The sequence below is a fragment of the Danio aesculapii genome, chromosome 9 (genome assembly GCF_903798145.1).
Source record: "Danio aesculapii chromosome 9, fDanAes4.1, whole genome shotgun sequence".
NCBI classification, from domain to species: domain Eukaryota; kingdom Metazoa; phylum Chordata; class Actinopteri; order Cypriniformes; family Danionidae; genus Danio; species Danio aesculapii.
The window spans coordinates 46,031,215-46,045,399 of record NC_079443.1 but is presented as its reverse complement, the minus strand read 5'-3'; the positions used below and the strand labels follow the sequence as shown (position 1 = coordinate 46,045,399).

Below are 14,185 nucleotides of genomic sequence, written 5' to 3'. Positions count from 1 at the left end.
TTCCTAAAAAGGGTTTTGATAATGGTCCTATTTAAAGCTCGACTCTCCTGTAGTTACACTGTGCTATTTTCTAGGGTGATATGGTTAGAACTATACACTCATATCGGCGTAATAAATAAACAAAGGAATTTTGCTGCTGGACCATGGCTGCAGCAGGTGCAATGATATTATGCAGCACCTGAAAATAGTCAGTAACTAGTCTCGCATAACCAGACCTCAGACTGATAGTTTCTGAATTTTAGCCACAATAAACGGCCGAGGACTGCTTATGCTATTTGACTGACAGGTTAACCAACCAATCACCTTTCATTTCGTGCCGCGTCATGTTTAGGGATGTGGAAATGTCCACAGAATAACAAGCCGCAACCGTGCATCATTCATTCATGAACTCTATAAGTTTACAACAATGGTGCATCAATATGCTTAATGATCTGTCAACAAAACAAAGGAAATCAGTAGGACATGTACAGGATGTAGATGGAGACTGAGATGAACATGTCATCAGACTTGTTTTCAGGCAGCCTGGTTTAGATTTCTGCACACTTGACTCCTGGAAATCCGGTATCTTTAAACCAATTAGAGGACGACAGAGGATCTGCTGAAGTGAAAAGTGAGATATATGCATCACATGTTTGCTAACAGTGATGTGTAATATCGTTACTCTTGCAGCGGCAATGGTACGGCAGCAATGTTCCTTGATTATTACGCTGGAAAGAGTATAGGAATATTATCATAAAAATTACCTTTTATTTTTTATGTGATGCTAATGGTCTAATCCGATTCAATGATCTATGCTAAGCTAAGTTAAGCTAAAAGTGCTCCCGCCAGACCCGGAGATTGGCTGAATGAATTTGAAAATGGTAAAACTGTTCATCTAAAGTATATGAGTCAATTTCCAAACAGAAGTGGAGTGTTCCTTTAAAATAAGTAAATACTGTCAGTACTATGAAAGCATTACAATTTTTTTTTACTTACTAATTTACTACTATATTAAAACAAAGACAGGTTTAATTAAGAAGAAAAATGACTAAGATATTAAATACTGTTTTCTGAAAATATGCATTACATTACAGCTAATTTCAAAAACAAGAAAATGTATCTTAATTTAAGGTGAAAAGATCTTTCTAACCTCACCGGCAGACCTTTATGTAGATATTATAAGCAAAATATATATATATATACAGTATATTTTCATAACTCTTACATCATTTTGCTTCTCTAGTACCTGCATATGGTTTTAAAATGTTTAAATATTTGTACTGTGAACAATTTGAAGTGTTGGTTCACCAAAAGGGAAATGCCCTTACCCACAACTGGTCTCAAACCTGTTTGAGTGTCTTTCAATTGCTGAAAACAAAATAAACTATTTAAAGATTGTTGGAAACAGGTACCCATTTACTTCCATACTATTGGTGATACTGTTCCCAACATTCTTCAAAATATGTTCTTTCAAATATAACTTTTGTGTTCAGCAGAAGCAAGAAACTCTTACAGGTTTGGAATGGGATGAATAAATAAAGACAGAATTTTGTGTGAAATATCCCTGTAATAAGGAACCTGAAAAAGAAACAAGTAACATATATTTAAATAGAAACAAACATAAAGCATATGAGCATTTTGTTTGCTTTACATGTTTGTTAATATAACTTTTTCATTTATAGCACTTCATTTTTGCATTAATATTTAATATCTCTTGTTTAAATACACTATGAACAATTTCCACTCATCCCGAGGCCTCTAGAGATTGTGCAGCGCCATTGATGTAATCCAAGACCTGTGAAGAGATGATGCCAACCATAGAGGACTTTTAGAGGTATCCATAATCCTGGACCCGGCCGTATCCTGAGCAGATTCTGTGGCGGTCATGGAGGAGTGGAAAGCATGAGACTGATTCCTTAAAGACCCCAGTAACAGACGAGTCTTCGCATTGATCCCGTGGGCCAGCCTGAACACCCGCTGGTGACCTACTCACATCTGCAGCTCCTCCATGATAGTTGTCCAGCATTCTTCAGTCTCCGGTGCCTAGTCCTGCAGCCCTGCGCAAGAAGTTTGGCCATAGGAGAAATGGTCGTGCCCAACTGTGCCTAATTTCTTTCCTTGTTTCACTTTCGTCAATTGGTGAAGTTTGTTCCTCGCCACTGGCTTGTTGGTTTACGACTTGTGGAGCTGCGCATCGATAGATTTGCTCTTCAGTGAGAAAATTTAAACTAAACTGAACTTCAACGCTGAAAACTGGATTGACACAGTTTTAATTTACTAGAACTTCTATGTTAAGCTGCTTTGACACAATCTACGTTGTAAAAGCGCTATAGCACTGGTCTTAAACTCAATTCCTGGAGGGCCACAGCTCTGCAGATTTTACCTCCAACCACCTCCAAGTCACACCTGCTTAATAGTTTCTAGTAGTCTTGAACAGCTTGATTAGTTGGATCAGCTGTGTTTGATTAGGGTTGGAGCAAAACTGTGGAAAGCCGCGGCCCTTCAGGAATTGAGTTTGAGACCTATGCACTATAGAAATAAATTTGAACTGAATTGAATAAATATAAAAAACAAACATATCACACTGAGCCAAATAAGATGAAACCTCTTTACTTAAACCCAAAATACAGTGAAGAAATCTTCTTGTTTGTCTCAGAAGACAAAATGTCTGTTTGCAAAATCGACGTCATTTGCGACGCATACAAACACGCTCATGTCATCCGTGAAGAGTTACAGGCTGAATAATGGACTTTTGCAGCATTATGTACAGTTTGTACAATAGTTTCAATTGCATGACACTTCAAATGACATTTAAGATCAAGCGTATATCTACGAGAGAACAGAACTACAGGAATTATCACGTAAAATGCTTTAAAATCAACATCATTCAGAAAGCCCAACAGCTTGTTTTCATCGTCCGCAATAACGTTACACTCCTAAATCTTGGATCATCTCAACGTCTCTGTGCTTCTGCCAAAAGTATTCTCTTTCAGCTTCTCTCGCTGTTCATTGTTCTTGTGAAGAACGTTAAAACCTCCTGAGGGGAGAATTCAGCATGAGAGTGCGTTTGTTGCTTTTGTACGCAGAAAGCTGCATCATGTCAAAGTGAACTGGTGTCTTGACATTTCATCCAACCCATCAGATTATGCTATCAACACTGTCTCTGAACGGTTCTGAGATTGGGGTTATTAGGTGCATAGGTTAGGGCTTCATATCACACTACTCCACATTAAAAATTTACACTGGTAGCAAAATCTGATGTGTAGCGTATTGCGTCATCAAAATGTGCTACCTACTTTTTGAATGGGAGGTAGGACAATCTGACAAGGTAGGTCTAATCCACACCGGCACCTCAAATACCTTTCAGCTTTGATGGGTAAAAATGCTGCCCGACACTTGCCACCAGTGTTGGGTTAAGTTACTTTTAAAATAGATATATTACAATCTTAAAGGGATAGTTCACACAAAAATGAAGATTTATTAATTCACTCACCTTGAAGTGGCTCCAAACCATTATGAGTTTCTTATTTTGAACAATGATGAAAACCTGAAACCACTGACTTTCATAGTAATGCAAGTCAATGGTTACAGGTTTCAAACATTTTTCAAAATATCTTATTTTGTGTTTGACAGATTAAAGAAATTCATACAAGTTTGAAACAAGTAAATGAAGACAGATTTTATTTTTATTTTTAGGCGAATTAACCTTTAAACCTATCTTAATTTTAAAAAATTGCAAATACATACACTGTAAAAAAAAACTAATTCCAAAAAGTTAGGACAACAAATATTTTTATGTTGCTGTAACTTATTTTAACAATAAGGTTTTTTTTTAAACTAACTTTTTTAAAATTATATGAAGTTTAACTTAATATTTTAGTCAGTTTGATTGACATGAAAAGAAAATTCAAAAAATTATTCAACTAAAAAAATGAAGGGAGCAAGAATCTTTTTAATGTACTTTGGCATTACTTAACTTAAAAAGTAATGGCAACTTCTTTTAAACAACATTGAACTAACCCTTTAGGCCTATCTTAATCTTAAAAAAAAAAGAAAAATAACAATACATACGCTGTTAAAAAAAAGTTGACTCAACTTAAAAGTTTAAGGCAACAAACTTCAGGACATTTTTGAGTTGACTCAAAGTTACTGCACTTGACTCGATTTAAGTTAAGTAAACTCAAAAATGTCCTGAAGATTGTTGCCTTAAAATTTTACGTTGAGTCAACTTGTTTTTACAGTGTACTTTTACAATACATTCTTTAAAAAGTAACACATTTCGTTAATTTTAAATCCTATTTTGGGTGAACTAACCCTTTAAGCCTATCTTACTTTTTAAAAATAACAATTACAATACATACACTGTAAAAATTATATGATCAATTAGTCCTGACAGCATGTTTTTAGGTCATTGTAACTTATTAAGTTAATCATGTTTTATCTTAATGTTATAAGTAACGCAAGCTGTTTTAAGTGGGTTTAACATAATATAAGTTTATTGGAGGTAAGGGTAATTTGACTCAGCTTAAAAATGTAAAGCAACCAGGATTTTTACAGTGTACTTTTACATTACATTCTTTAAAAAGTAACACATTTAGTTCAATAAAAATAATTTTGGTTGAACTGACCCTTTAAGCCTATCTTAATCTTTAAAAACAGAAAAACAAAAATAACAAATACATACTTTCACATTACTTTCCCTAAAAATGTAACATATTTAGTTATTAAATAGTTACTTTCTTTAAAAAAAAAAAAAAGTGACTCAAGATTGTAATGCATTACTCTTAAAAGTAACTTTACCCAACATTCCTCGCCAGCCATTCCCAACACAGCAATGTCAAACCAACATTTTGTTTGTGCAAAGGCAACAATTTGTTAATGAGAATTTAACAACAATAAAAATTAAAGCGACACCCAAAAAAAAAAAACAAATGGAAAAAAAAAAGTACAATAGTGCAATTTTTCAGTTTTCTGAAGCTCTTCTGCTCCTCAGGCTTGTCTGTGTGGTTTATTTCCAAGGACAGTTTAGTGGTGGATCCATTTGGTCCTTCTCCCGTTTGAAGCCTGGTCCCAGCGCTGGCACACATGCACAGAAGAACATTAATCAGGGGCCTCTGTTTCCATATGCTCATTCACAGTGTTAAGAGATTATCACAGCAGGTCAGTTGCAGAACACAAATACTCTACAATACTTTATTCATAGAAAAGCATCTTCCTTTATAGATATATTATATGATACCCACAAATATACACGGAAAAAAATATTCCCTGGATTTTCCCTGGAAATTTATTTTCAGGTAAGTGGTTGAAAACAATTTATATGAATTTAAACACATTAAATGTAGTAATGTTCAACTTAATTTGTATAAATTGTTTGCAACCACTTATACTGAAAAAAAAAATTCAACGATGATTCATTGGATTTACTTCTTGTTTTTAAAGGTGGTCGTAAACAATTTATTTGGGCTGAATTTAAACAAACAAATTAAGTTGAACATTGCTAAATTTGATTTGTTTGTTTAAATTCAACACAAATTCTTTGCAACATTTTTGCTTAAATCATTTTTTTCAGTGTACCTTAAAAATGTGGAAATCTAATGAATAATTCTTTTCAGTGTACAGTAAGTTTTTGGACACTCATTCTTGTCGTTACAATAGATCACTAATAAGATGTTAGACTGAAAATTGTTAGGTTTGAAATCTTAATTTTAAAAAGAAAGACAAAAAATAGATAGACATTTCCATATATAGATAATTTCTTAAGGGGGCTTTACAGTAATGTTGACCTTAGCAGTTTTTAAATTATTATTATTACAGCCAAACTAAAAGGTATCAGACTTTCTCCAGAAAAAAGAAATAAAAAATTAAATACTGTATATATGTATATATTATTGCTGTCAAAAGATTAATCATGATTAAACGCATCCAAAATAAAAGCTTGTATTAAACATATATATATATACATATATATATATATATATATATATATACATATACATATATATTCACGTTTTCTTCGTGAATTTCCGACCAAAAACTGGACAAAAGGTGAATTGGATTTCTTGTTACCAAAAATTGATCACACTGGATCAGTATGTCATGTGGAGGTGAGTCCACACACTGCCCCTACTGTTTAAAATATCACTACTGTCGAAGACATGGTACTGAGCCAAGAAGACGCAGAAGAAGGTAATGCGGTGACATAAATCAGGTAGAGTGGAAAATGTATACATATTATATAATTTCACCTATGTGCCATCTAATTACAAAATATATTTAAAGTTTTAAAGTAGGAGGTATTTTGACGAAATTTTTCTGAGACATGATATATATAAGTTATGATAAAGTGTCTACTAGACTTACTATAAAATTAGTTAAAAGGTCATATGAAGAAAAATTGTAATTGGATATTTTCTGGGTGTGAAATGTAAGTCAGTCGTGAGTCAGTTCAGATTTTTTGTGGATAAATTCAGTTTTCACACAGGCATCCTTAGAGTAAAGATTGTAGACTATAACTACGCCTGTGTTTATTCTGTGGGGGCACCTGTGTAAAAAACTGAATTTATCTACTAAAAATCTGAACTGACTCAAAAAAGACTCATCATTTGCATACACTTTGCATTGGATTGCAATGACAGTTAGACATTTTAAGTCTCCAACTTAATATGTTGACTTATTATCATCTTACCTTCACTTTCCGGCCTATTTTCTCTTTCCACTTCTGTGCAATGGATCTGTCGATGAGCAGCAGCCTGTGGCAGAAATGATTTATGAGAACTGGAAGATAATCCACACACCTCCTCGTCACCTAAATCAGGCATTACCTGGAGCGTTCCTCGTTTTCATAACCCATGATAATGTACTCTTCATTGGCTGTGAGCGGAGGACACAGACAGCCGGAATTATAGTACAGAGTGACCGTGTCTCGAGGGATGTTGACCAGAGAAGACTTCAGAACCTCTTTGACCTCCACTACTGCGCTCAGGTCATGATTTCTAATCCTGATCTCCTTCACTCTTGCCCGGATCACTGCAAGGAGAAACATGTGCAAGATTTAGGATTACCTTCAGGTTGTAATAGTACTTGAGGTGCAGTTTAAGAAAGAATATGTAAGAAATGCAAGGAGGCTTTGAAACAAAAAACATCCGGGCCTTACCATAATTGTAATTATTCTTTGAATATGTCTTTTGATTAAATTTCACAGACTTGCATTTGCACCGATCTGAAAAAGCAAAGGGATTTAGGTTAAGAACTTTCAATGTACATTTTTTGTTTATTATCCAAAGTGCAAATACTAATCTTCAATATTAAACATATTTCCACATGATCTAATATTGATTTTGATTTTTATGTGTGGACCAAAACCCCCCAAAACATTTAAAATAAAATAATAATAATAATAATAATGTTACCATTCGCTCCTTTGCAGTTAGTATTGTGTGAATCCATTGGAAAGTCTGGGTTTCCCTCTGTGCAAAAAAACAGAAGATCAACATCCAACCTAAAATTCATTTTTGTCCATTTGAGACTCTAAAATAAACCTCATTAAATGTGCAATAATAATAAATAAATGTTAAAATCTAAATCTAAAATGATAATAATAGTAATAAATCCTCACCAGGGTTACATTTCGCAGGGTCTTGATAGTAAGAATTATCTTTAGGGGGAAAAAAAACATTCAAATATGATTTATTTTTTACAGAATTTGTCTTACAAATATTAGAAATAAATGAATACAGTATAGATTAATGCATACTTTTACTTTTTAATACATGTGTCTATCCAGTTATATAAAGATAATATACTAATCTATATCTATCCATCTATCTATCCATCTATCTATATCGGCTGAATGAATGTAAATTGAGCAAAGGGTTCATAAATGTCTATATCAATATAGTATAACATACTCTAATTATACCCGCTTATTTTTATTATTACATCTATCGTTACATAACAATAATGTCCATTATTTAAAAAAAATTCAAACATTGTACACATTAAACACATAAGAGTGCAATAAAATCTGAAATTTAAATACATCTGCCTACTTTTTCATAATGAAATGACTATCCATAGCCAAATAATCATAGTAAATAATCAAAATTTACTTGAATTTTCCCTAAATGATTGTATGTATATAACTTACATAACTGTATATTATTATACTAGTATAAAACTATTCACTATTGAATACAATTCTAAAAATTATATGAGTTTTCATTATAATATTGACTTTCTTGTGAATTTAAACATGAAATTTTTTATTTTTTATATTTTAAATAAATAATAACCTGGCCCCTCCGCCTTGACTATGGCCTCAGGTGAGATGCAGACTCCTCGGTCGTACACCGGCAGCTCCTCGCAGGCCAGACTCTCCGGCCACGTATGGTTGTACCTCTTCATGACCGGCTCGCAGCCGCACTTAGCCCGCTCGCACACGGACTTGCAGGGCTTGATCGGGTCGTGCTGGAAGTCGATGGTGCAGATGGGCGCGTACATGGCGCACAAGAAGAACAGCAGATCCGCGCTGCACTGGGTGCCCAGAAGCCCTTCAAACTGCTCGATGGCCAGGACGGCGTTGGCCTGCGTGCTGTGATGGAGGTGGTTGGGCATCTTGGTCATGTTCCAGGGCATGGATTTGCACATGGGGATGCGGATGGGCTCGCAGGACGCGGCTCCGGTGCCCCGCGGGATCTCCAGGAGACATGCGAAGGCCAGGACGCAGATGAACATCTCGTAAGAAAACATTTTTTGCTTAAAAAAAATATAATAATTAAAAAAGCGGAGTTAATAGAAGAATGACATGCGGAGATGTTTTGGAGACTCTTGCGCGTAAAAAGCTCCCCGGCGGTGCCAAACGAAAGTTCCTCAAACTAACTTCACCATTCTGAGGGAATGCATCGGATGGTAAGAGCACAAAAGCTCATCTCTTTTTTTGAAATTGTCGATGAAATAACTGGAGTTAAGACAAAAAGAAGAAGAAATTCTCTTGTGGAAATGCTGAGGGTTCCTCGCGTAAGGAGCGCGCTTGTGAACTGGTCTCTCCTCCGGCTCCTGCTGACAGAAAGCGACTGGATGAAGAGAGCTGGAGGAGGAGAAATAAGAGGAGGTGGGCAGGGGACATGAAGCAGCCCACCTCCTCCATCACTTCAGTGTGTGTCCCGTGGCGCGGCTGTTGACCTACTGCTGCCGTGTAAGCAAGACAAAAGCGCTGCTTGAATTAAGTAAAATGGTACATAGAGCTGTAGACTTAAGGAGGTGTTAATTTAAAGGCAGACCGCTAATAAACATCTGTCTGTGTTGATTAGGTAACTACAAAAGGGTCAAATCAATTAGACGTTCGCACTTTAAATGTAATTTTTGTTTGGAGATTTTTATACGATTATTTGTATATTATACAACTGTTTAGAAGACATGTAACTAGCTCTAATATACATTGACACTCAGAATCTATGTAAAATACCACAAAGCATAATTTGTCATTAAAACATGCTACAAACTGCTTATTCATGAACTCAAATTCGCTAGCTAAACAGGAAGGCTAATTCGCCTGGGAACGTGTTTTAGCCGCAGTGATTGGTTTATGAGGTAAATAAAGCCAATGTTAACATTAACGTTACGTTTTACAGCATAAAGTACACAGTCATAACTCAAGACATATTTCTAAAAGAAAAAAAAAAAAGCTAGCAGGATATCGTGCTAGCAGCTTTCTACAGTTTAGACTACACGTTGCGTTCTTGGCGAATCCGACAGCCATTTAAGTTGTTGTAAGAAATATTTGTCATATGGTACAACTAAGTGTTAAGTATCTTAAATAAATATACTACAAATTTTAAATAAACAAGCTATGCTAAAAAAAAAAAAAACAATTGAAACTTTAGGAGCTCGTGAATATTTTTCTTGAATTATTTTCTTTTAGGAGCATACGAACCAAGCAAACCCAGTGATATCCGTCACCAGAAGATATAAAACCTGATATAATATCAGTGCAACAAACTGTTTAACGCCACTCAATTCGACGTTTTCGGGAAAAAAAAATGTTATTACTACAATAATGACGACCCCATTAGCTTGAGTTAACATTCTTGACGATTTGGACAGCATTTTGCAGTTCTCACACATTGTTAGCATCTCTTTAAGCCAGAAGAATATTTATGGAATGACATATATCTCTTATGTTGTACAACAAAATGTTAAAGTCTCATTAAAAATGTTAACACACTTTAAATAAAAACTGCTGTGCTAAAAAACCCATCAGAGATGTCTTAAGTGCACTCGTGGCTCAAAACTGCTAATTCTGTCTGGTCTTTATGACCCAACAGCTTTTAAGCAAATTCATGAAGTGATCTTTCCAACACTACATGTAATCGCTGACATTATGTTGTTAAAGCATCTGTAGTGAGAACAAGAATCTAGAAAAGTAGCAAGTCGTTTGCATGACTCGTGGTTTATTTAAATAATTGACATTAAAGGGATAGTTCACCCCAAAACGAAAATTCTGTCATTATTTACTCACCATTTACTTCAGGGGTACCCAAACTCAGTTCTGGAGGGTCGGTGCCTTGCAAAGTTTAGGTCCAACCCCAATCAGACACACCTGGGCTAGCTAATCAAGGTCTTACTACTGTAGGCTTTCTAGAAACCTCCATTCAGGTGTGTTGAAGCAAGTTGGAGCTAAAATCTGCAAGGCATCGTCCCTCCAGGACAGAGTTTGGACACCTCTGCTTTACATTTTCATACATTTAGTAGTTTCTTTCTTCTGTTGAACACAAAATAAGATATTTTGAAAATAAAACAAGAAACAATGTTTGAAACCAATTATTTAAAATTTTAGGTGAACTACCCCGTTAATTCGCATGGAGAAATCAGATTTCTTTTAGCAGCAATACAGAGATAAGTTTTAGATTGTATACACTCACCGGCCATGTTATTAGGTGTCTAACTGCTCGTTAGCGCAAATTTCTAATAAGCAACTCAATGCATTCAGGCATGAAGACATGGTCAAGACAATCTGCTGCAGTTTAAACCGAGCATCAGAATGAGGATGAAAGGTGATTTAAGTGACTTTGAACGTGGCATGGTTGTTGGTGCCAGACAGACTGGTCTGAGTATTTCAGAAACTGCTGATCTACTGGGATTTTCACGCACAACCATCTCTAGGGTTTATAGAGAATATTCAGAAAAAGAGAAAATATCCAGTGAGCAGCAGTTATGTGGGCAGAAATGCCTTGTTGATGCCAGAGGAGAATGGCCAGACTGGTTCGAGCTGACTGAAAGGCAACAGTAACTCAAATAACCACTCGTTACAACCTAGGTATGCAGAAAAGCATCTCTGAACACGCAATATTTTCTTGGCATGCTTTGGGCACATTAGTATCAATTGAATACCTGAGTATTGTTGCTGACCATGTCCATCCCTTTATGACCACAGTGTTCCCATCCTAATGGCTACTTCCAGCAGGATAACACACCATGTCATAAAGCCTGAATCATCTCAGACTGGCTTCTTGAACATGACAATGAGTTCACTGTACTCCAATGGCCTCCACAGTCACAGCTCAATCCAATAGAGCACCTTTGGGATGTGATGGAATGGGAGATTCACATCATGGATGTGCAGCTGACAAATCTGCAGCAACTGCGGGACGCTATCACGTCAATATGGACCAAAATCTGTGAGGAATATTTCCAGTACCTTGTTGATTCCTTGCCACGAAGGATTAAGGCAGTTCTGATGGCAAAAGTGTGTCCAACCCTGTACTTGTAAGGTGTACCTATTAAAGTGGCCGGTGAGTGTATATGCCAAAAAGTGCCAGGTACAATTTAAACATTAAGGTAGCGATATAAAAAAGCAAAAACAAGCTCATAAAAAGTAAATATGTCTTTGAAAAACATCTGCACAAACACTGTGCCCTTTGGCTCGTTTCATCTGAGCAGATTTAGATGATCAGCCTCTGATCAAAGAATTTCAGCAATGTTCTTGTCAGTAACAACAGAATAGTCAAAATGCTGCTTTTAGAATTCATTTTCCACATTTCTGCATAATAAAATGTCAAAATCACAGATGTAACCTGTTACAGGGTTCCCGTACTTTATCACCAGTGAATTCCTGTTCATTTTCCTTTCATTTTAAAGTTGCACATGGCTTCGAGATGAAGATTTCAATAATAAAACCACCCGTTTAATCATCAATGACATACAGGTAATTAACTTAGATGTTATTAATGAGTTCATAATCCACGTTTTTTTATTATGATATAAAAATACATCACTTAACAACATTAAAGTAAACCACTCAAACCATATATGACCTGATGTTTATTCATGTTATGGAAGATACATTGTCATTTCCAAAAAATTCAAAACATATAAAAACCGGTTAAGGGAGAGGAGGAAAGGGGGAAACGACTGATAAACATTCAATAAATATGTAAGAATGTTTATTATAGCTCACAGACGGGTACAATGGAGTGTCAATGCCACAAGGCATCATGAAAGTTAGTTAAAAAATTATACTATGCTTTGTACAAACAACACTAGGTTGCTTTTAGAACATGTAGTTATGCACAATTCTGCCGTTTCAATCCAAATGAGATGCTGTTATATTCATTAATTTGGCAAGTATGTAAAAGGAACACAAAGTGTAATGAAAATAAATGCAAATTCACAGGGAGGGAGAGAGAGAAGCACGCAGTAACCCACACAGATTAGATCTAGAACAACATCCAAAAAAGAAAAAGAAAAGAAAAATCACTGTTTCATAGAGGCATCTGTTATCAGAACAAGCATTTAGCATCATGTAGTTTTTAACAATTCACCCCTGCCCTCCCCCCCCACATCCCAACACTCACAATTAACTATTTAATGTGTTTGTTTCCAAGTTTAACCATTGCAAATTAAAACACAAACCAAAATAAATGGTCAAAAATGATACTTAGTGTCACTAGTCCCTGGGATCAAACTTGATTATTGTAAGTGGTCAATAAACAAATTATTATAATTATTTTTTTTGCCATTTTTCCCTCTTTATTCAGTGTCATAAAAGTTTTGATCCCATCGAAAGTCTTGTAAGACTATAACATCGGAGAATCCTACGGAGGAATATGGAATGAGAGTTGAAGTGTCCACCCCTGGAGTGCTCTTATGCTGAAGAAGATACCGACTGCTTGTATACGGCGTGATAGGCGTTTCGGAGCAGGACGTATGGAAAGCAGGACTCCAACAGGTCCATGGTGAGGAATGGCGATTCTTGAACGATCTAGACAAGAGCAGATCTCAGGGTGATTGGGATGTTCTGCTGAAGCTCACACACACGCACACGAGGCCTCGAGTCTGATATGTACGAAAATAAACGCTTCTTGCTTTCCATTACACCCTAATTCGGTGCATCCTGGAGATTATGCTTCAAAGAGCCGAAAATCCCACAGACAAATCCCACACAAGAGTAACGGATCAAAAGAGCTGCGTGACTCTCAAACACAAACAGCACATTTTCCCAGTCATCTGACGGTTATGGACTCAAAAGGAAGACGGAAATATGGAGAAATCTTTTCAACTGGCTGGACTCTCCCTAAGTATTTTTCTCATTCGTTTTCTCCACAGGGATTTCAAAACAATCTTGAGTTTTAAGCATTTGTACAGTGTTTGGATTAAAGAAATCCTTTAATTCTTTGCAACAAAGTATATGAACAAAGTTAGCCAATTATTTATTCATTAGAGAGCACTGTGATCTTATAAAATAATAACCTGAGTCACTGTAAAGCATAAATACTACGTGTATGTATTGGGGTGGGTCAGTAAGACATCTCTTGAATCTCTTATTTTTGAACATAGGCTCATTTTACATCTTCCCTAAAGTTGAACGGTTGGGTTTTACCATTTTTATCCATTCAGCCAATCTCCGCGATTCAAGTGAGCAATTTTACCTTAGCTTAGCATAGATCATTGAATCGGATTAGACCATTAGCATCTCACTCAAAAAGATCTAAAAAATTCTTCTTTAGTTACACTGTATACCAATATCAACAGAAAATTAAAAGTTCATGGTATGGCAGCAAAGTTCCTTGATTATTACGCTGAAACGAGAGTTTAGTTCCTATCAGCCTTGAAATCTTTTCATTTTCTGTTCCTTAATAATTCTGACAGAACGAGAGTATAGTTCCTAGCCATATCAGTCTAGAACAGGGATGCCCAAACACAGTCC

General features: G+C 35.7%; 2 protein-coding genes across 3 annotated transcripts in view; both read right to left on the bottom strand.

Moving 5' to 3' along the window:
- Positions 1-2,573: 2,573 nt before the first annotated feature.
- Positions 2,574-9,118, bottom strand: frzb (frizzled related protein). Its single transcript, XM_056465859.1, has 7 exons — positions 8,274-9,118; positions 7,598-7,636; positions 7,392-7,448; positions 7,136-7,201; positions 6,804-7,008; positions 6,668-6,731; positions 2,574-5,055 (listed from the first exon to the last, which is right to left on the bottom strand). Exons 1-7 carry the CDS (start codon positions 8,728-8,730, stop codon positions 5,005-5,007), a joined length of 939 nt encoding a protein of 312 aa, XP_056321834.1. The 5' UTR covers positions 8,731-9,118; the 3' UTR covers positions 2,574-5,004.
- A 3,167-nt stretch (positions 9,119-12,285) lies between these two features.
- Positions 12,286-14,185, bottom strand: part of nckap1 (NCK-associated protein 1) — a 97,024-nt gene continuing 95,124 nt past the window's right edge. For both annotated transcript variants that reach the window (XM_056465856.1, XM_056465857.1), the window contains exon 30: positions 12,286-13,240. In XM_056465856.1, the coding sequence (XP_056321831.1) occupies positions 13,124-13,240 (117 nt within the window). In that variant the 3' untranslated portion in view covers positions 12,286-13,123. The remainder of the gene's footprint in view (positions 13,241-14,185) is intronic.

What these genes read in the sequence shown, in the direction of transcription:
- frzb (XM_056465859.1), bottom strand. Translation starts at nt 8,730, where the DNA reads ATGTTTTCTTACGAGATGTTCATCTGCGTCCTGGCCTTCGCATGTCTC. An exon ending in TAACTGCAAAGGAGCGAATG is followed by an intron (nt 7,202 to 7,391) that starts GTAACATTATTA and finishes TTGCTTTTTCAG; the next exon opens with ATCGGTGCAAATGCAAGTCT. An exon ending in AAAGAATAATTACAATTATG is followed by an intron (nt 7,009 to 7,135) that starts GTAAGGCCCGGA and finishes TTCTCCTTGCAG; the next exon opens with TGATCCGGGCAAGAGTGAAG.